General features: G+C 37.7%; 1 protein-coding gene across 3 annotated transcripts in view; it reads left to right on the top strand.

Moving 5' to 3' along the window:
• The window catches only part of LOC126354875 (rho guanine nucleotide exchange factor 26-like), a 444,136-nt gene that overhangs the window by 299,948 nt on the left and 122,133 nt on the right, over positions 1 to 22,055 (top strand). For all 3 annotated transcript variants that reach the window (XM_050004883.1, XM_050004882.1, XM_050004884.1), the window contains 2 exons: positions 11,546 to 11,796; positions 14,694 to 15,042. In XM_050004883.1, coding sequence (XP_049860840.1) covers positions 11,546 to 11,796; positions 14,694 to 15,042 — 600 coding nt within the window. The remainder of the gene's footprint in view (positions 1 to 11,545; positions 11,797 to 14,693; positions 15,043 to 22,055) is intronic.

Genomic DNA, 22,055 nt, shown 5'->3' with positions numbered 1-22,055 from the left:
AAATTTGCACAATCCATACAACTTTCACCATAAACTTTAGGCATTATACAGTATATATTCATTGGTTTCTCGTTTCAGCAAGTAAAAAATGAATAAAAGAATGTTGTTCAACTAATGTGGATGTTTTAAGCAGACTCACCATCTTGAAATGTATTTTTGAGATTATAATTAAAACAGCTGATCAGAGCTCATCCCAGTGATGCCAATTTAAAGCCATAAAAGTACCAAACTTGCACTATGAACAGTTTTTCCCCAGACCAAATTGTCACTTTGATTATTGAATGACCATCATACATGTTGCAAATACTTCTAACAATCACTTTCTAAATGCAGCAGCAAAAGTAGGATTAAGTTGTTCAAGTGAAAAAGCAGGGGAATATATTAGAAATATTCCACAAAACTTCAAGCATCTAGAAGCGACATCAAAATCCTTTTATGAAATTAATATATTTATAAAATTCTATTTCATATGGTGTTAAAGGCATTTAGAACAGAATTCTAAAAATTTGTTCTAACTCAATTGTTCTACTTAATAACTAATGTTCTTAGTGATATACGTAATCCACTATTGACACAGGGAATTTTTCCAGACAGATCAAAATATGTTAAACCTCTTAATAAGAAATGTGACAAGAAAAAGTTAAATAATCATCATCCAGTTTCCTTACTGCCAGATTTTGCCAAAATATTCAAAAAATTAATGCACTGAAGAGAAGTCTCTCATTTAAGTAGAAACAGTTCAGGTAGTACATCACAGTTTGGAATCCAGAAGAGTGCTCAGCTGAGAATGTTACTTATACATTCACTCACCAAATATTACAAGCCTTAAATAATAAAATACAGCCAGTTTGTAATTTTGTAATTTTTCCAAGGTGTCTTATTGGGTAGGTCATGCTCTCTTAGAAAATTTCAGGTTATGCAGAGTTAATGGTTTTACACACATCTGGTTTGAATTGTACTTAACATCAAATACTTCCAATATTCAAAATTTTTTTTTTTTTTTTTTTTTTTTTTTTTTTTTTTTTTTTTACGCATTGTCTTGGTACAGGTTTCCATTATCAGCTGATTTGAATATTTAGTTTGTTGTTTCTGGTCAAAAAGGTTACATGTGTTTTAGGGTGCTTTGCAAATTTTTACTTTTAAAAAAGCTGGATGAAAGAATTTGCATTAAACATTGCTTGAAAAATGGAAGAAAGTGCAGCACCACATATTAAATGCTGACTTTGACTTTTGGTGAATCTATTATGAGTAGGACAAAAGATTATGAATGTTATATATGTTTCAATGAGGGTCAAGATGATGTTGAAGACAATGATTGCCCTGAATCCCCTGGCATATCAATTACTGATGACAATGTGGAAGAAATAAAAAAAAATGGTTCTGGAAAATTAACAAATCACCATCAGAGAGGTTGCTGATGATGTCAGCATATACTTTGGTGCATGCCAAGCAATTTTATTTATATATTTTTCTAAATTTATTTATTTATTTATTTTTTAGCTTGAAACATGTAGCAACAAAGTTTGTTATGAGATTATTGGATTTTGACCAAAAACAACATGTGGACACAGGTCAGAAATTCCTGAATGAAGACAATGATGACCTAGAACTTCTAAAACAGGTTACAAGTGATGAAGCATGGAATAAAGGTACCAAACAATGGGAAATCCAGGATGAAATGTAACAATATTATGAGAAGGATTAAAGGTATAGTGTTGAAGCCATGGCCCAGTCATTCCAAAGGAAACTGCCTGAACAGCGAGACCGAAAAAAAATTAGATAAGCGTGATCACAAATGAAGTTTCTTCTCACTGTTTTCTTTGATTACTATGGGATAGTGGACCATGAGTTTTTGCTTTATGGTTGTATGGTCAACATAGAATACTATGTGCAAGTAATGCACTGTTTACATGAAGAAATCCCAAGAAAAGGACCAGAACTGTGACAAAATCACTCATGGGAATCACATTATGATAATGCTCCCACTCACACCTCAATGTTCATTCCACTGTATGTGCCATGCATGGCCCCCTGCAGGTCCTTTCTATACCTGTAAAGAACCATGAAAGGACATAAATGTAACACCATCTTGGGCTCAGGAGCATGTGACAATTACTGGTCAATGAAATTTAATAATACTATACCAACAGCCGTTGTTTTGATATTGTTTTGTCAGGCAACACGTTTTGATGTTCCAATCACATCATCTTCAGGTCTTTCAGATGAATGACACTAGGTACCACTTGTGCATTCATAAGATAAGGCACTAATATTTGTGTCCGCTGAATATTGGTGCCTTGCCTAATGTGAGTGGTACTTGGTATCATTTATGCGACTGGCTGAAGGGGACTTTACTGGAACATATCAAAATAATGGCTGTTGCTACAGTATTATACCATTTCATGAAAGGATGTAATTTTTCCACCATTGATGAGATAAAAACAGAATCACTGAAGGAGCTGAACACTATAAAGAAAAGTGAGTTCCAGAAGTGCTTCCAAGACTGGTAAAAGCACTGACATAAGTATATTACATCTGAGAAGGATTATTCTGAAGGGTACAAAGATGATAAATAAAGATTCTTAAAGAAAAACAAAAATTCACATTACTTCTTGATCAAACTCCATGTATGTGAATGATCTTCCACTTAACATTCAAAAAGCAGAACGGGTACTCTTCACAGACAATACTAGTATTACAGTAAATCTCCCTAGAGCAGTGGTTCCCAACATGGTGAGAGAGATTTATAGGCAGACTGCTCATAAGAAAGCAGAAACATGTGATTAAACGGGTAAAAAAATTTGTATTCCTGCTCCAATTATTGAGTACATATTTTGTAGAGTTACCAGCATCCGTTTTGCCTCACACATCACCAAACCATTCCTGACACAACAAATTCTTCAGTCTATGTTCTGCATTCATAACTCAGTATTACAACTGTTGTGCTCTATAGAAGTAAATAGTATTTTATGAGTTTTGCATGTTTGCTAAAAGAAGATTGTATAATGAAGAATGTATTAAGTGTGGATTCACATATATTGAAAATGAAAATGTCCAACTGTCACAGTGTGTTGTGCGTCATATGTTTTCAGTAATGACTTATAGTAGCCCGTACATCTGAATATCATCTAACAACAAGTGAGCCAGTGTTGAAAAATCAAAACAGAGTTTTCTGTTGGAAAAAGAAATTCTTTAAATCACATGTAATGATTCTGGTGGGCTCTTTCAGCACGAATATCAAGAAGTTATTGAAGCATCATATGAGAACCTCATAATATCATTCAGACATTAATCAAACCTTGCATTCTCACTGTAACCAGAATTGTTTCTGGAGAAGATATTAAGTGAAAAATGGACATGATACCTCTTTCAAACAACAGTGTGCATTGTAGGGTTGAAGAAATGGTCCTGAATGTGAAAGTACAGATAGTTAAAAGACTGAAAAGTCTCAATTTTTGGCTTTGCAGTGTGACAAGTGTACTGATATAAATCAACAATACCAGATTCACTCAATAAGATATTGCTGATTTGTGGACCAGGAGAAAATAATGAAAGAATTATTGTTTTCAAAAAACCTGGAAACAATATCAAAAGGTTCTGATGTATTTTCTGCCATTAATGCATTTTAATCGAAAATGGTTTAACTTGAGACAGACTTATGGGAATCGGCACTAATGGTGCACCAGCCTTGTTAGGTTCCCATTCTGGCTTCCTAAGCACTGCCAAAGAAAAAGAATCAATATCTTACTGTTTCCCACTGTATGATCCACAAACAAGCATCAAAAGCTTTGCTTGAAACTGAACACTGCACTGAAATTGGCTATCAGTGTGGTTAATAAAATTAAGTGCTGTGAAGACTCTTTTTCCTGAGTCCTATTTAATGATCACAGTATTGAACATCAATCTTTAATCTTTCTTACACAAGTCTGGTGGCTTTTGAAGGGTAGTATACTTAGCCGGCTAATGAACTGAAAATGGAGGCAGACCTAATTCTTTTGAATCAAGGGAAAGTTGGGCTTAATCGTTCATTCACTGATGACAGTTTTATATTTTCCCTAGCATATGTTGTGGACCTCAATAATCTGAATTTGGAACTACAAGGTAGAAACACCACAATAATGTTTGCCAATGACACCATGTATGCCTTATTGGGAAAAACACAACTATGTAAGTGTCACCTGGATGCTCCGTTTACTAACTTCTCATTCAATTAACTTCTAGAGGTGCAATAGCACAATGTCAATAAGTGGAGAGTTGTCATCGGTGAACACTTGGAACACCTTCAAGAAGAGTTAAAACTTAGTTCTCCTCATTTGTCTTCAGAAGACTGGTAGTGCAAATTTGCAAGAATACCCTTCAATACTGATGTGCTTCACTTTTTTTTATGTAATACATGAAGATGCAACTGAACTGAAACATGATTTGAGTGCTAAAGAACAGCTTCAGCAAACTAGGTTAGAATGATTTTAGGTTAGTTTACTTTCTATTTATCCAGGAGTGACAAAGGAAACCTTAAAATTGCCTGTATAGTTCTTATCTACATATCTACGTGAGGCCAGATTCTTGACACAAGTCATCATGAAAACAAAACACCACAGTCATCCGACTGTGGAGAAGGACATTAGATTTGCTTAAACAAGTTTGAAATTAAATTTTCATGATCTGTCTAAAGATAAAAAATCTAGAGTTTCATTCATCTTCTGAATTTCTCTTGTGACTCATCACAAAAAAAAGGTTTGATGTAAAAAGTGTTGGTTAAGTGAAAACAATATGATTAGGTATTTAAGTATGATATAAAGACATTTAAAAAGATTCACACGTGCCTATCGCAACTCGGCATCTCCACTATATGGTGAGTAACAACTTTCCTTCTCTGGTATTGTTACATTCCATCCTGGATTTTCCATTGTTTGATATAAAGACATTACTATGTTGGGCACTATATTCTTTGAAACACTGTAGTTCTGTAATACTCTACATTTGATGACCCTCCTTTACTAAAGTGTGGATTGTGAATTATTGTCAAATAAAGTTTTTCAAAAGACACAAAAAATTAATAAATAAATTAAAGAATTTAACATAGGGGAGCATAAGGTATTCTGGGGTTGTAAAACGAGGGGGCAACATACAGAAAAGGATGGAAACCACTGCATAGAGTAAAGTGACAGGAGAAATTTTTAATGATGTTTTACAAAAAATTATTAAGTGGTGATAGCAGGTACAGCAACCAGTCACAACTTGTGCTTATTGTTTCAGATCTAGATTTCGGTCACAGAGTGACGACCTTCAATGCAGGAGACAAAGTTAACACATTCCAGTCATTATTTGGCATAGCATTCTTGGACTATACACATCAAGAGTTCAACTGAACTGTTGACATGGATAGTCCATGAGGGCTATGCCAAATAACAACTGAAATGTGTTAACTTTATCTCCTGCAGTGACAGAACTCTAGATGTAGATTTGGTACAACAAACACAAGTTACAACTGATTGCTGTATCTTTCTTACCAGCTGAAATAAATACAACCACTGAGAACTTCCAGATGGAGTAAAATTTGAAAAATTATAAAGTGGTTCTCAGTAAATGGACTCTCCCTAAATTTTTAATAGAACACACTATATTCAGTTCTGCGCAACAGTGTCATACCAGCTATGCACATGGGCAACAGCAAACGGGGCAGAATGCTCTGAATTTTTGGGTGTACATATCGATGAAAGCACTAGCTGGAAGAAGCATACTGCTTATCTTCTCAAACAATTAAGTACAGTTACTTTTGCTCTTCATATAATCGCTAATCTTTGAAACAAACTAATTAATAACTTGTCATATTTTGCATATTTTCACTCAGTAATGTCTTACAGAATAATTTTCACTCAGAAATAAAGTACTGATTCCATAGAAGTGAGCAGTAGGAATGATATGTGATGATTGCACATGGTAATCATGTAGGTACCTCTTCAAGGAGCTGGGCATTTTAACTGCACCATCAAAATGCATACATTTTCTAATGAAAGTAGTCATAAATAATTCATCACAACTTGAGAACAACAGTGACACTCATAGTTATAAAATTGGAGGAAAATATGACATTTATTACCCATTGTTACAGGTGTCAATATGCAGCAAGAAATATTTTGATCATTTGACCAATGACATAAAATGTCTGACGGGTAGCAAAGAAAGTTTTAAATCTAACCTAAAGTCATTTCTACCAGACAACTCATCCTATTCCATAGATGAATTATTATTTAAGAAGTAGCGTCCTAGTTATTAAGTGTAGTTGCATGTGTAGGAGTAAAAAATAACATGGTCATTAATGTTAATATTAATGATATGTATACATCATCGTAGCTGACTCATTCCACATAATTTCAGTGCAAAAATTGTTGAAATGATACGTGAAACATGTAACTAATAAACTCAAGGGAACTAAAATGCTTGTAAAATTAAAACTATACCTGTCTATTAACTTTCTAATCCCCCCCCCCCCCCCCTGCCCTCCTTCCTTTTTAACATTCGTGTATTCCTCTAAGATCCCAGTTGTACTATCCATTCCTCTTTCCACATCTCTTCTCCTTTAATTGACTTAACTTCTTACTCTGTCTCCAGCATGTCTGAACTAAAGCTGACTCAGAGCTGACAATGTCCTATCTTTGACCCCCTCTTTCCTCTGATGCCTTCAGTCCTTGTCCTCATATGAGGTGGGTCCCTCTCAGCCTAGAGGCTGAGCAACCTATTCCTCCAGCCCAACCTTCTGCAACTTATCCACCTTTCTTTCACCGAGAAGCTGTTATGCAAGTTACAAAATCTGGGTACAGTTTTTGCAACTTTCTAATATTTCTGTCAACAACTACAAGGAATTTCACTCCATGTAAGTTCTTGGGAGACACCCTTCCTCCTTATTTTTGTACATTTCATCAGTTTAATTTTCCTATTTGATAAAACTTTGATTTCTGTCATCAGAAGTACATTGGAAAGTTGTTAAATGTAAACTTTCACTGCCAGAAATAACATGTGTCAAATTCTTGATATACAAATCTCTTTGACCCACATGTGGTGGTAATAATGTTGTCAAGAACAGTAATTATGTCGGTAAGAACTTGGCAATTGAATAGGTGGGTGAACCAATAGCACACACTCTAGGTATTATAGGAACGTATTCTTTGTGCACCTTTGGCAGCCCATACAGTCCTTGTGGTAGTGCAACTGAATCTGACAGATTTTTCTGAACTTTCTTTTCAGTAGAGGAAGTTTTTATGAACAATGTAACAGTCTAAGAACTTTTGCAGTGGGGTCTCTACTCAGTTTCCTAAATGTTTGCAAAGTCAGTAGCGAGTTGAGGTGTGAATTGGACACTTAATCTATGCATCTCACATTAATGAGGAAGACAATGATGAGCAGCAGCCATTGGTGAAGGGATAAAATTAGGACAGCCAGTACTTTTTATCAGCTAAAATGTTCAATATTTGTTTTTAACCACTGGAATGAAATTTGCGTGCCAAGAGGCTGGTCAAAATGCAAATGGAGAGAAAAACCATTTTCTTCTCATTTCTGCCAAAAAATTTGGTGCTCCCAAATTTTGCTGCAATAGGGGACTGCCTGGTTCACCTATCAGTACAATGAAAAACCAGTCTGAAGTTGCAAATTTTTCTTTTTTTATTCACCTGATGACTAGTTTTAGGGTGAGACCCATTTTCAATTACTTGTAACATAGTAAAAAATGGTATTTCTGAAGATGCAAAAACTATGTCAAAAGTGTGCAATGAACCATGGCAAAAATGTGCATAAATGCACATACATACTTTTCATTGCATATTCTTGATTTGGTTTTCACGTCATCAGAAATACTATTTTTTACTGTCATTTGAAAATGGGTCTCAGCCCAAAACTAGTTGTTGAGTCAAAAAAAGTAAAATTTGCAGCTTTGGACTGGTTTTTCATTCTACTGATTAACTGAAGTTGATGACATACAGCTACATCAACATGCTGAAGTTCATGAAGTGGTTCATCTGTTATCTTTGTGAGTAGCTCTATGGCAGAGAAAGGGAGAAAGACTGTATAAAATGTATCTGGAAATATAACTGCCTGCAAAACAGCTGCTAAAAGTGCATGTTTGTTGATAACTGTTTATGCTAGCTTTGCTTGCAGAATATGTATATCTCTATAAGTAAATTGAGGTAGAACAAGGGAGGGGAGGGGACAGATTATATGTTGACTCCTCCAGGAGCAAAATGGATTCAAACTAAGGTACATTATGTAATATGTGTAGTATAAGTGCACGCTCTCACAACTCTCATGGATGGATGCTGGTTGTTTACAAATTTGTAATTTACTGCTTATTTCTATTCAAGACTTCTTCTTTGTTGGAAGAGGGGCTAAGCAGAAATCATTTTAACCCACATGGGAAGATAGTCAAAAAATTTTATAGCTGTGTGTTTCACTCCTTTCAGTGCCAATGTTAGAACCACTAGACATAAGTGCTGACCATTTTTCCTTCTGATATTGTTACTGCAAACTCTTTCTTTTATTCAAACTACCATGTGCTCTTGACAACAAATTTCACCAGCATTTACATACATTAAAAAAAAAGAAAGAAAGAAACTATGCACCACAAAGGAATTATCTGAATGGTACAGAAACTGGTCTATGTTACAGACAAACAAATGATTATAGTTTCAGAAAAAACAGATGATTTATTCAAGAGAAAGAGCTTCACAATTTGAGCAAGTAAATAACACGTTGGTTTGCCTCTGGCCCTCATGCAAGCAGTTATTCAGCTTGGCATTGATGGACAGAGTTGTTGGATGTCCTCTTGAGGGATATTGTGTGTAATGCTGTCTGGTTGGTGCATTAGTTCATCAGAATCTTGAACTGGTTGAAGGGCCTTGCCCATAACGCTCCAAACATTCTCAAATGGAGAGAGATCTGGGGAACTTACTGGCCAAGGAAGGGTTTGGAAAGTGTGAAGACCAAGCAGTAGAAACTCTTGCTGCGTGCACATGGGCATTATCTTTCTGAAATGTAAAAAGAGGATGGCTTGCCATTATGGGCAACAAGGCATGGCACTGAATATCACTAACATACCATCATGCTACAAGGGTGCCAGTGATGACAGCCAAAGGAGTCCTGCTATGAAATGAAATGAAATGGCACTGCAGACCATCGCTCCTGGCTGCCGGGCTGTATGGCAGGTGACAGTCAAGTAGCTATTCCTCCGCATCTCCACTGGTCATCAGAACTCTGTTTGAAACGAGGCTCATCACTGAAGACAATTCTATGCCAGTCAATGAAACTTCAGGCTGAATGTGTCTGACATGACTGCAAATATGCTTATTGGTGTATAGAGATCATCAACAGTTGTCTGCACAAGGGGTGCCGTGAGCTCAACCTCCTTTCTGTGAGCTACCTGTTGATGGTCCTTGTGGTCAGTGAAGTGCCAGTTACATATCAGATAAGTGATAATGAAGAATCCAGGCATCTGAGTGCCTCTGTGATGGTAGCTCAGTCCTCACGTTCTGTCTTCTCCCTAGGTTGACTGCTTCATTCTCGACACTGTGTTTGGCCATTGTTCACCAATTCCTCCTGCCGTCATCAGAATAGTGGTATTGCTCCTCTTCAAATGCTGAGTGGTTCACCAATAACTCCAACTCACTTTGAACCCAGCCACATCTCCTGTCTCAAGTGCTGACATCTGCATTATTGTGCACGCACTTATCTGTGAAGCATAGTTGCTGTCTGACTGAGTAAATGGAATGAAATTTGCAAAGACTTTATGCCCTGGAATGACATGTCCCCTCTTTACTATCCTTGCCAGCTGCACGGTGAAATTCCACTACAGCATCACACATTCATCCATTGGCCACCAAAGTTTACAAGTTTCCATTTTGCATTGATATCTGTATGAATTTCGATTTCAGACCAATCTGCATAACTCTTTATAATGTGAGACCATGGATAATATTCCCAATTGTGTAAACAGATGCCTGCAAGATGTATGTCAGTGAATCCCACAGAAAGTTCTTGTTATTTTCTTTTGTGAAATGAATGCTTTTTACCTAAGTGAGAAGTTACCACAGAATATTATCCCATCCAACATCAGTGAATGAAAATATGCTGGCTATGGTAACTTACAAATTTTTGCATCCCCAAATTTGGCACTGGACAAAATGTTTTAGCAGATCTACTGTATGGCTTTCCCATCTAAGTTTTTCATCAGTGTGCACACTCAAAAACAGTAAACTTTCTACCCCATTTATTATATTTTGTTGGCATACTACACTGCCAGCAGGTGAGGCAATTTTGATAGTATGAAAGTGGATGATCTATACACTGGAGAGCAGATTCTATTTACACCTCCAAGCACTCACTCCTGCAGAAGGATTTCCATAGGCTCTGTAGCTTCTCTGGTAGGCTTATGTTGCCATGGACAGCTGAAGATATCTCCACCAAGGAGGTGAGCACAGTATTGTTCTGTGCTATGGCAAAACTCAGTGGATTTTCTCCCTGTAGACAGAATGGCCCAGTGGGCTAGCTGCATTTTTCTTTTTCTGGATGTGCAGGTATCCATTTTCTTCCACCTACATCATAAATCTCAATATTGTTTCAAGCTGTCAAGGTGTTGTAAGAATTCAGGTTTTCTTTACCATTTGGTTAAACAGTAAAAGTGTGATTTGTGCATCTGTAGAGCAGTGTCCCTTAAAGATGTTTCTACCACTTTGCTTATAAAATGGGATTATTTCATCATTCTTAAATAATGTCATTGTGTCTGAAAATCTGCAGTTACCTGGAAAATCTAAAAAGAAATTGAGAAAGGCTTCCATTAGTCTATAAATAAAATAATGAAGTAGTTAAAACAAAATCTTAAAGCTGTGCCTCTTTGTTTCTTTTCTATTTAGATTTGGGTATTTATCACCTCTCTTAAGCTGACGAATTAATTCTCCATAAAACTGTACTGTGAGCTTGTGACAGAATCTCAATGTTCATCAGAGTCAAAACATTGTGAACTGAGCCATTTTTTTGTGGGCACACTGGTTGCAATTGTGCTGAGTAGGCACTATCCCTGCGTGCTTGCAGCATCTTCACTCATCACATTTGGTCTATTTGCAGTATACATTTTGTCATGAATTTTGCCAACTTTGAGATTTCTGCTGCTAAAGCTGTATTATAGAATGGATTACACATATGGTGAGATTTTAAAATGCAATGCTCATTTCGAATGTCAAATAAGAAGCAATGGGTCTTTCTTGCTATCGCACCTCTAAGCAAACTGACATACAAAGTGAGTCTGTGTTGGTTCGCACTGTGTTGCTTCGCACACTATCTTAAAATGTAGTCACTTTCTGGATAGCCTTTGTAAGATGTTCCATCTATGTTTGCATGCTAATGAATAATGAACTTTTGTGGAATTCCCAAACATGTATAATTAATACAATCAAGTAATTTCAAGAGAGTAATGAAACAAATTTTGAGCAAATATGGTATTGTTTCTTGTTAAAGTTGCTTAGAATTCCTCTTACCTTTCAGTGATACATTTGCTTCACAGGTATTGGAAGCAAACCAGTGAGGAGTCCTACGTACGTCCGAACGGTGGCTCGGCCCTTGCCAGGAAGCAGGTTGTCAGTCGCTGGAACAGTGAATCCACTGGATTCTCCAGAGAAACAAGATTCTCCAGCAAGTGTGGTACATGATGTGAAGCCAAACGCTTCTTTCCTTTGGCGATCGAATCAAACGGCAAAACTTACAACAGTGAGCAGCACTGATGTTTACAGGACTGAAGGGGATAATGGAAAACAGGTATGAACAAGGATGAAATTAACTGAGCTTGGGAATGATGAATAAACATTTTTCATTCATTTACAATTAAAAGGTAAATCTGTCATTAAGGTGAAGGTTGGTTTGACTGCCGGAGTGCACGGTACTACTGGAAGTGGCATGCTGTTGCTTTCCTCTGACTTTTGAACTGATCTGACTATCCAGTTACAGAGTTAGAGGGGGAACTGTTGGTCTTTGGATTTGTAGACTAGCACTTGCCCAATGAGCCACACTTTTACCATAACAATTATCTCGTAAACATCACAATTTATTAAGTAGTATATCTATAGCCATGTTCAAAACAATACCTGTTTTGGGGTAAAATTTGTAAGTCAGTCTTACTTCAGTATTCATTGTGTTTTGTTGAGTTCTAAATGGAAGAGTTCTTTGGGTCAGTTGAACTGAACATACAGCAGAACAGGAGGGTATTGCAGAGAAAGCAGAATATTCGTCACTCAAGTACTGGTCTCTTTGACCAAACCGTTTTAGAGCCTACATGGCTATTTGATGCTATATTTGCATAAGATAAACTATTAGTGTAATAAGTCATCTTAAATTATACAGTAAGAACGTAGGGTTGTCAAAAACTAGTAAGCTTCCATTGCTGACGTTGGAATAGTATTCAACATCAGCTGTAACATGTAATAGCAGAATAGTATTAAACTCATTGATGGTGGAGCATTCAGTATTGGTTACAAAATGTGAATCGCAGTTTAAAAGTATTAAATTTCTGACTAATTATTTGATAGGTCTCGCACTTCTGTGTCTGGACTTTCGTTGGTTGTACAATGAGAATGACTTTCTGTAAAGCTACTTGTAGATCATATGTATAATAGATTTCTGACATCCAAACAAATAATATTCTGGTTTTTTCCTCCTCCTACCATTTTGAGAGTCCGATGTTCTGCATCATTTTGTCTTTCAGTGTCCTCCTGCAGTAGTGCCTCCACATGAGAACTTCCCATCAAACAGCTTAAATTCAAGTTTACCCAGCAATTAATAATTCTCTGGGGTTTTAGCATCTGCTGATAGTCCACCGTTTATCTCAAAGATGTTTCCTCTCTTCTTTTTCCCCCTGTTTTGCTGTTAAATGTATTGAAATGATAAAGAACCTGTATACTTCACTTAAGAATTCCTCTAAATTTTCTTTCTTTTAACCAAGATAAATTATCTGTTTCCATTGCACTTGCACTTCTGTTCTTGTTCTGAAGTTTTTTCAAGCTCCATATTGGATCTTCAACAAAGGTTAAACAATAATGCTAATAAGCTGCAGTGCTGCCTTACAGCCTTCATGGTAAAAATTGCTTCCTTTTTCACTCTTATCTTTCCTGAACTAACATGGAATAAAAAAGACCAAGCAAAATTTAAAAGCATTGCCACAAAGTAAGAGGCTTCTAACAGGAAATCAGTTCGCATTTATTCTAAAAGAAAAACTTGGATTTAAAGATTTTTGGAAATGAAGGAATTTTAAACTAGTTGAACAAATTGTCTGACAATCAATACTATTTTATGGTGTGTGTAAATTATTTGCACATCTAGAATAGAGGACTAAAAATGAGCCTTCATTCTTACAGTTTACAGATAATGTTTATTAGCCCTTAGTGGTGATATAAATTTGAAAATATGTCATGGTTAACCAATTGCTGATTATTGTAAATGAAAAACTACAATGCCTTATCCCTAGAATACATTTCTTTTTAATGAGGATAATTTTTACATTTATTTATATACAATTAAACTGTAATTAAAAGCTGTCAGCTGCAATTAATTATTGGCTTTCTTACTTTAGAGTCCACAGATGCCTAGATAAATTCTTGTAGTAGGTCATTTTTTCCTTCAATAGTCTGAGCCAAGAAAAATTCTTTTGCATGAGATCCTCATGAACAACATAATCAGCCTCCCACTAATTATGTAGTTGTTGGTTATGAAACAAGAGTACTTAATAAATAGCACCACCTGCTACTTACTAATGTACTTCATGATTTATTCAATAACCTCCTAGGTTGTCATTCATAGTGTAACCCTCATAACATGCTGTGTGAGTGAATGAAACATTGATGTTCACAAGGAACTGCAGTAGTTAAATTATTTGAGAAATTGGTAATTCACATTGCTCAGAGTAGAGGATCTGTTCATATCTCTTCTGATTAGTGAGTATTGTGTGAGATTGTGAAGTTCAAGCTCCTGGTAGAATGGAATCCAATTTCCATTAGAAATTGATGAAGTATCAATATTATAAAATAAATTGATATTTAATATTTCCATTTCATGAATCACATCTGCTGCATGTTTTGCAAGTTAATGTAACAAGACCAAAGCCAACCACCTTCCTGAACTGAGCTTTTGCTTCATAGTTAATAACCTTGATGATAGACTGTAGCCTTCCTGTCTCCTTTCACACCAGCAAAAATTGCGGTTTATGATATAAAGTTATCAGGTTCTCAGCTGCAAAAACAGCAAGATGTTCTGATAAGTCACTCCCACCATTTTTGGTAAAGTTTTCACCAGACATGATGATAAAGACAATCTTCAAAATTCTGCATTATTTCCACAAACTGATCCACCTGGTAATTCAAGAACTATGTTAGTTCAACTCACATGGAAAGACATCATTATACTACAATTTCCAACTGAATGTATAGAACTGTTGGGAGATCATTTTTATGACATGGAAGCTAAAATACTGAAACTATAGTGGCATCATATTTGATATTTTCTTCCTTTAAAATATGTATGTTATTGTCTTTAACTCTTCATCTATAGTAGTAATTTCATAGTAATGAGAGAGATGTTAGCAGATACTATATTCTACACATATAGTTTTTTAAAAAAAAAAAAAAAAAGAGAGAGGGATTTCAGGATTAATTTTCTGCAACCAGGCTACATCAAATGAGCAACAAAATGTAAAGCCTGAAGAATTTACCTACGATGATGTCGGGCGTCCATATTCTCCTGTCTACGATGATGTCGGTCCAGGCTCAGGAAGAAGGGCAGAGTCTGAAAACAGTTCTGAAGCTGATGGTAGTGGCTATGAAGAGTGCTGCATGGAGAAAGGACAAATGAGTGGTGGACAGGGAGATAACCACATTGAAGAAGACATTTATGACGATGTTGATGTTTGCACACTTACAGCACAGTCTGACTTTGAATGTTATGAATCTATTTGTGGGGGTAGTTCATGTGATCAAAGCAACAGTCTTTATGGTGTTGCATCTACAATTATTGCAGGTAAGTTATTCAACAATATACTGTAAGTACTTTTAGCATAATACTTTTTTTTTTTCCAAACTGTTGCATGCAAAAACGGAGTGACTCCTTACCCCCCAGTCCTAAATGTTGAAATTAAATGAAAGTACACAGTGAAGACAAGCAATGGAATGAGTGAAAACAACTCCTTGACAAAGCAGAAGTGGCACCATTGAGGACTATGTAGAAGCAAAAGTTTTCAACTTGTGTTAATGTGCCTCCCCATATTTGCTGATCACTTGAAATCCAGCTTGCTCTGTTCATTTAGGTTATCCAGAAGGCAACCCATTCTTAAAGTGGAAGCATTGTCTGCTCTAATACCTTACTAGCATTATGTTGAAGTGGCTGAAATAAGGATGTTTAGCAAACTTCAACTGCCACAGTGAAGTGACTCACATGAATATTTCTCGACACCTTGAGAAACAGTAGTCATCTTGGAAAATCAGGTTTTTTGCTGTTAATCCATGTTGTACTTTCACGATATTTCAATCGCATAACTTGCACTCTTCACCTGGTGCTCCTTGAGGCTGAATCCACTGTGGAGTAGGTCCAGCATTTGTCCCTATCTGAGGCTAGGTGCTCCATAAGCTGTCAGTGCTACACTTGGCAGCTTGTCCGAGGAATGCGCTGATAAGTAGCAGAAACCATAGAATTTTCTCGCAATATCTGTTTGACTGCTGTGTGCATACTTTTTGGCTGTTGTCAGTTACTAATTTGTTATCTGACTTTCTGTTCAATCTCAAAGTTGTACTGGATGTTCAATCTTCTGATTGCCATCATTTAAGCTTTCCTGTGGACTACACTATTCTCTTACAGTAACCAGCTGTGTGAAGTGCTCTGTCCGAGGTCTGTACCACGTAGGGGAGGCTGCTGTATTATGTTTTGGCTGCTGGTGTTCAAATTGTCATTCATTCTTGAAATAACTGTCCTTTGATACTTGATTTGCTGTCTGGTGTACCACTGTCTGTGCACCCTGTGCTGGTTGTGCCAGATTATCTGCTCTCTCACCATTTCCAAACTTATTCCCCCCAGAATTAGGATGTTGCCTCTGTTGTGTCTTCAGGAGATTGAGTGCTGGGTTCCATGTGCAGCTAAGCTGATATCCTGTGTCACAGTTGGTAAGATGTTGTGTGACCTTTATTTCAATGGATGCTTTAATAACACTTTCCCAGAATCTGAATGTCTTTGTCAAAATCTTGACATGATAATAATTCATTGAATGATTTAGTTCCAAACAATGTTCCACTACAGCTGTTTTGGAAGCCTGTTTGAGTCTGGTGTGGTTTCTATAAGCCCACTTCATCTTTCACACACCCTAACAGAGCCTTAATCTAGGTTGACCGCATTGGACCAGTTATTGAGTACTGTTAATTTGATTTGGGTCCTCATCAAATTGGATTAAAAGAGGGGAAGAAAAGATTCAAAGAAAAGCAACACAATTTATCACATGCAAGTTTGGTCAGCTCAAGTGTGAGACACAAATATCTGTCAAACTGATGTGAGACACAAATATCTGTCAAACTGATGTGACATACACCGCAAGAAAGCCTTTTCTGAAAATTCCAAGCTCGCTCTTTCCACAATGAGTCAAGAAACACAACACTTCTATAAGCACACATTTCATGTAATGACTGTGATGCTATAAAAAAAAAAAAAAAAAACAGCGTCATACAGTACAGAGGGACACTGATAGTCTTTCCTTCTTTGCACCGTCATCAGATGGAAAAGGAAAATGGGAAGGAGAGGGGTGAATCATACTGTTACACGAGGTATCCTCATACGCCCTACTACAAAATGTAGAGTGACTTGAGAAATGCCAATGAAGATGAATGGTGAGTCCTTGTCTGCACTCAGAGCATTGTTAGATTTTCATTTTCCTTCTTGTGCTTCATTCCACATACTCTTCAAAACATGTTCTTTATCTATGTAACTATCCCCAAGAAATACTAATATCACAATTTTTTATAAGCTCTGGCCTTCCTTAATACTTACTATTATTATTCTTTACCACTTTCAATATGTTACAAAATGCCTGAGCTTGCCAGTGATTCTCTTGAGACATCTTTTCTCATGCATTTTCTCAAAATATCAACAACCTCTTAACGTCTAAAGCATCCCATTTCAAATGTTTCCATGCTGCTCCTTTCCATGATTTTTATTGTCCAGTGCAGGCTGTTGTGCAGAGAAGTGTACCAATCACAACATTTTACTCTTCTGCTACTTCTCCCTTCATCCAAACCTTGTCGTTCATCCTTTGTTATTATCTGAAAATTTACATATGTGCCTATCAGCTACTTGATGCTTCTGCATTTTGGTGTGCGGTTTCTTTTAGGAGTAAAGTATTTACTTTCTGGCAGAACTTTCCTACCATAACACTGGCTTCTCCTTCTTTAAAAAAGAAGAAGGAAAAAAAAAAGTGATGATACATGAAACCAACAAGATTACTTAAAGATAATATTGAACTTGTTTTCTGATTTTATTGAATACCACATTTCCAGCATTTACCAATCTTTTATTTATTTCTTCATTTTTTTTTTCTTGGGCTGAATGCTTCACTAAATGATTCTTTCATGAGGACAGTATCCCTTCATAAAGCACCACTTCGCCAAAGTGGATTCATTACTGCCAGACTTGGACAGTATCCCTTCATAAAACATCACTTCGCCAAAGTGGATTCATTACTGCTAGACTTTTGTTGCTAGTGTATCCCACTCTACTTACCCTCCCACTCTGTTGTTAAGTTATCTGTTCTTTCCATAGTTGGTTGTGAAACATATGAGTTTAATGGAATGAGTGAAACGCTACAAACTTGTTGTAGTTCATTCATAGTAGTGACCCACTTGGGATGCTATAATCTTGTTGTTCATTCTTAGTAAATGCTTGTCTTTTCTGCCTTGTGGCCTTTAATATAATTACTCACAGATCTTCAGAACCAGTAGAGATGTCAATTTATGATTATGGAGTTTCCATTGACCAAAATCCAGTCCACAAAGCTTTCTATAGACATGGCCTTTATATGTAGACATAACTGCTGAATCTAGGTTTTATATGGAAAATCTGATAGACACAAATTTCTAGGCATTGTGATGGATGAGCCTCTCATACAAAAAGGATATCGGCTACATATGCAAAAAGATTAACTGCAATGTCTACTTACTGATAAGTCTCTCTATAATAATAATAGCTCCTCCTGCCCTAAAACAGATCTGCTACACATTAATCCACAGAAATTAGTAATATATATGACTGACAGTTAGTGCAAGCCACCTGCAGTCTGCAAGAGTAGGTTGCTCTGGAAAAGAGCAGTTGCAATAATTGTCAATTTACTAAATTTTAACCCTTTAGGAACTATTTTATTGAGTAAAATTTGCTGAGTTTGTGTCTTGTGTTTGTTGTTAAGACAATTATGTCTGTAAAAGTCGTTAACACAATTATGTTTGTAAAAGATAATGTGGAAGATAGCACAATGAATACAAACATTCATTATTACACTTCACAAATCAGACTTGCACGTATTATACTGAAGAGTGAGAGAGCTATGGCCCACAGCTGACTTGCTGCAGGGAGAAATATTCTTTAACATGTGACTAATGACATAAAGCAACTCCATGAAAATAAGTAATTAAAATATTGTGACTGAAGGTAGTGTATTACTAACAAAAATATTCCCGACAATCTGAAATTTAGTACTCAGTGTAAAGAGGACATGTTTAGTTACAGGCAGGCACAATGAAAAGACTGTTACACATTATAGCCTTTGGCCACAGTCTTCTTCAGCAAAGAAAACACACAGATTCACACAAGCAAGCACACCTCTCTCATGACTGCTTATTCTGGCAGTTCCGATAAGACTCCAGTCAGAGCTGCCGGTGGTAGTGGTTGTGTGTGCAATAGGTGTGCTTGCTTGTGTGAATGTATGTATTTTCTTTACTGAGGAAGGCTTTGGCCAAAAGCATTAATGTGTAACAGTCTTTTCATTGTGCCTATCTGCAACTGAATGGGTCCTCTTTGTGGTGAGCAGCAATCTATCCTTTTCCTAATACACTCCTGGAAATTGAAATAAGAACACCGTGAATTCATTGTCCCAGGAAGGGGAAACTTTATTGACACATTCCTGGGGTCAGATACATCACACGATCACACTGACAGAACCACAGGCACATAGACACAGGCAACACAGCATGCACAATGTCGGCACTAGTACAGTGTATATCCACCTTTCGCAGCAATGCAGGCTGCTATTCTCCCATGGAGACGATCGTAGAGATGCTGGATGTAGTCCTGTGGAACGGCTTGCCATGCCATTTCCACCTGGAGCCTCAGCTGGACCAGCGTTCGTGCTGGACGTGCAGACAGCGTGAGACGACGCTTCATCCAGTTCCAAACATGCTCAATGGGGGACAGATCCGGAGATCTTGCTGGCCAGGGTAGTTGACTTACACCTTCTAGAGCACGTTGGGTGGCACGGGATACATGCGGACGTGCATTGTTCTGTTGGAACAGCACGTTCCCTTGCCGGTCTAGGAATGGTAGAACGATGGGTTCGATGACGGTTTGGATGTACCGTGCACTATTCAGTGTCCCCTCGACGATCACCAGAGGTGTACGGCCAGTGTAGGAGATCGCTCCCCACACCATGATGCCGGGTGTTGGCCCTGTGTGCCTCGGTCATATGCAGTCCTGATTGTGGCGCTCACCTGCACGGCGCCAAACACGCATACGACCATCATTGGTACCAAGGCAGAAGCGACTCTCATCGCTGAAGACGACACGTCTCCATTCGTCCCTCCATTCACGCCTGTCGCGACACCACTGGAGGCGGGCAGCACGATGTTGGGGCGTGAGCGGAAGACGGCCTAACGGTGTGCAGGACCGTAGCCCAGCTTCATGGAGACGGTTGCGAATGGTCCTCGCCGATACCCCAGGAGCAACAGCGTCCCTAATTTGGTGGGAAGTGGCGGTGCGGTCCCCTACGGCACTGCGTAGGATCCTACGGTCTTGGCGTGCATCCGTGCGTCGCTGCGGTCCGGTCCCAGGTCGACGGGCACGTGCACCTTCCGCCGACCACTGGCGACAACATCGATGTACTGTGGAGACCTCACGCCCCACGTGTTGAGCAATTCTGCAGTAAGTCCACCCGGCCTCCCGCATGCCTACTATACGCCCTCGCTCAAAGTCCGTCAACTGCACATACGGTTCACGTCCACGCTGTCGCGGCATGCTACCAGTTTTAAAGACTGCGATGGAGCTCCGTATGCCATGGCAAACTGGCTGACACTGACGGCGGTGGTGCACAAATGCTGCGCAGCTAGCGCCATTCGACGGCCAACACCATGGTTCCTGGTGTGTCCGCTGTGCCGTGCGCGTGGTCATTGCTTGTACAGCCCTCTCGCAGTGTCCGGAGCAAGTATGGTGGGTCTGACACACCGGTGTCAATGTGTTCTTTTTTCCATTTCCAGGAGTGTATTGTCAATATTCCAACCTGGAGTTCCCGTAGTCTGAAATGCAGTACTTATTCATCAACAAAAAGTAATCCGTGTTTGAAAAGATTACATGAACAACTAAAAATAGTGGCAGCAGCAGAGTTCACATGCATGAGCTTTCAGAGCCAGCACCACCTTCCTGCAAAAGGGCCCGAAGGGAAACTATAGAGAGACAAAACAAAAGGACTGGCGAAGTTAAGGAAATGGGACTTCCATGGAAAAGTTGCCTAAGGGCATGGGTCAGAGGAGACTTATTGGGAAGGATGAGAAGCAAAGACTGGCAGTACCTGCACCAGATATTCAGTCCAGGTACCAACAGTCAGTATTCCCTTCTCACCTCACCCATTCACCTTCTGCTAGGAGGAATCACTGCTTCAAAAGTTTGTGTGTTTCCACATCTTCTATGTGTTCTCTCCTGTTCCCACTTGATGAGTAGATGGTTTATCTGTTCATTAAATGAGATTTTTTTTCAATGGGCATGCATAAAATGATGATGATGATGATGTCAAAGATCTTAAAGTTATCATGTCAAATAGAGATTATTATTATTATTATTATTATTATTATTATTATTATTATTATTATTATTATTTTCTTCTTTCCTTTCTCAGACCTTAGGTCTGGTTAAAAATGGAAAGTGACGTGGATCTTGATCAAGCATGACTTCCTTTTAACTGTATGGTATATGTTACATTGCATTTAGGAACTTTCGGGTAATTGAACATGTATCAATAATTACAGATTTCTGTAGTTGTATATATAAGTTTGGATGTAGCTGTATTGTGTTGATGTACTGGTGGATATTGTGTGGTATGACTCCTGTAGTGGATAGTATAATTGGTATAATGTCTACTTCAACCTGATGCCACATGTCCTTGACTTCCTTAGCCAGTTGAATGTATTTTTCAATTTTTTCTCGTGTTTTCTTCTGTATATTTGTTGTATTGGGTTTGGATATTTTGATTAGTTGTGTTGATTTCTTCTTTTTATTGGTGAGTATGATGTCAGGTTTGTTATGTGGTGGTGTTTTATCTGTTATAATAGTTATGTTCCAGTATAATTTGTATTCACAATTTCCCAGTACATTTTGTGGTGCATACTTGTATGTGGGAGACATGTTGTTTTATTAGTTTATGTTTATGGCAAGTTGTTGATGTATTATTTTTGCTGCCTTGTCATGTCTTCTGGGGTATTCTGTATTTGCTAGTATTGTACATCCGCTTGTGATGTGATCTACTGTTTCTATTTGTTGTTTGCAAAGTCTGCATTTATCTGTTGTGGTATTGGGATATTTAATTATATGCTTGCTATAATATATGGTGTTTATTGTTTGATCCTGTATTGCAACCATGAATCCTTCTGTCTCACTGTATATATTGCCTTTTCTTAGCCATGTGTTGGATGCGTCTTGATCAATGTGTGGCTGTGTTAGATGATACGGGTGCTTGCCATGTAGTGTTTTCTTTTTCCAATTTACTTTCTTCATATCTGTTGATCTTATGTGATCTAAAG

This window comes from Schistocerca gregaria, chromosome 3, assembly GCF_023897955.1.
Source record: "Schistocerca gregaria isolate iqSchGreg1 chromosome 3, iqSchGreg1.2, whole genome shotgun sequence".
Lineage (NCBI taxonomy): Eukaryota > Metazoa > Arthropoda > Insecta > Orthoptera > Acrididae > Schistocerca > Schistocerca gregaria.
This window is presented reverse-complemented; position numbering and strand designations above follow the sequence as displayed.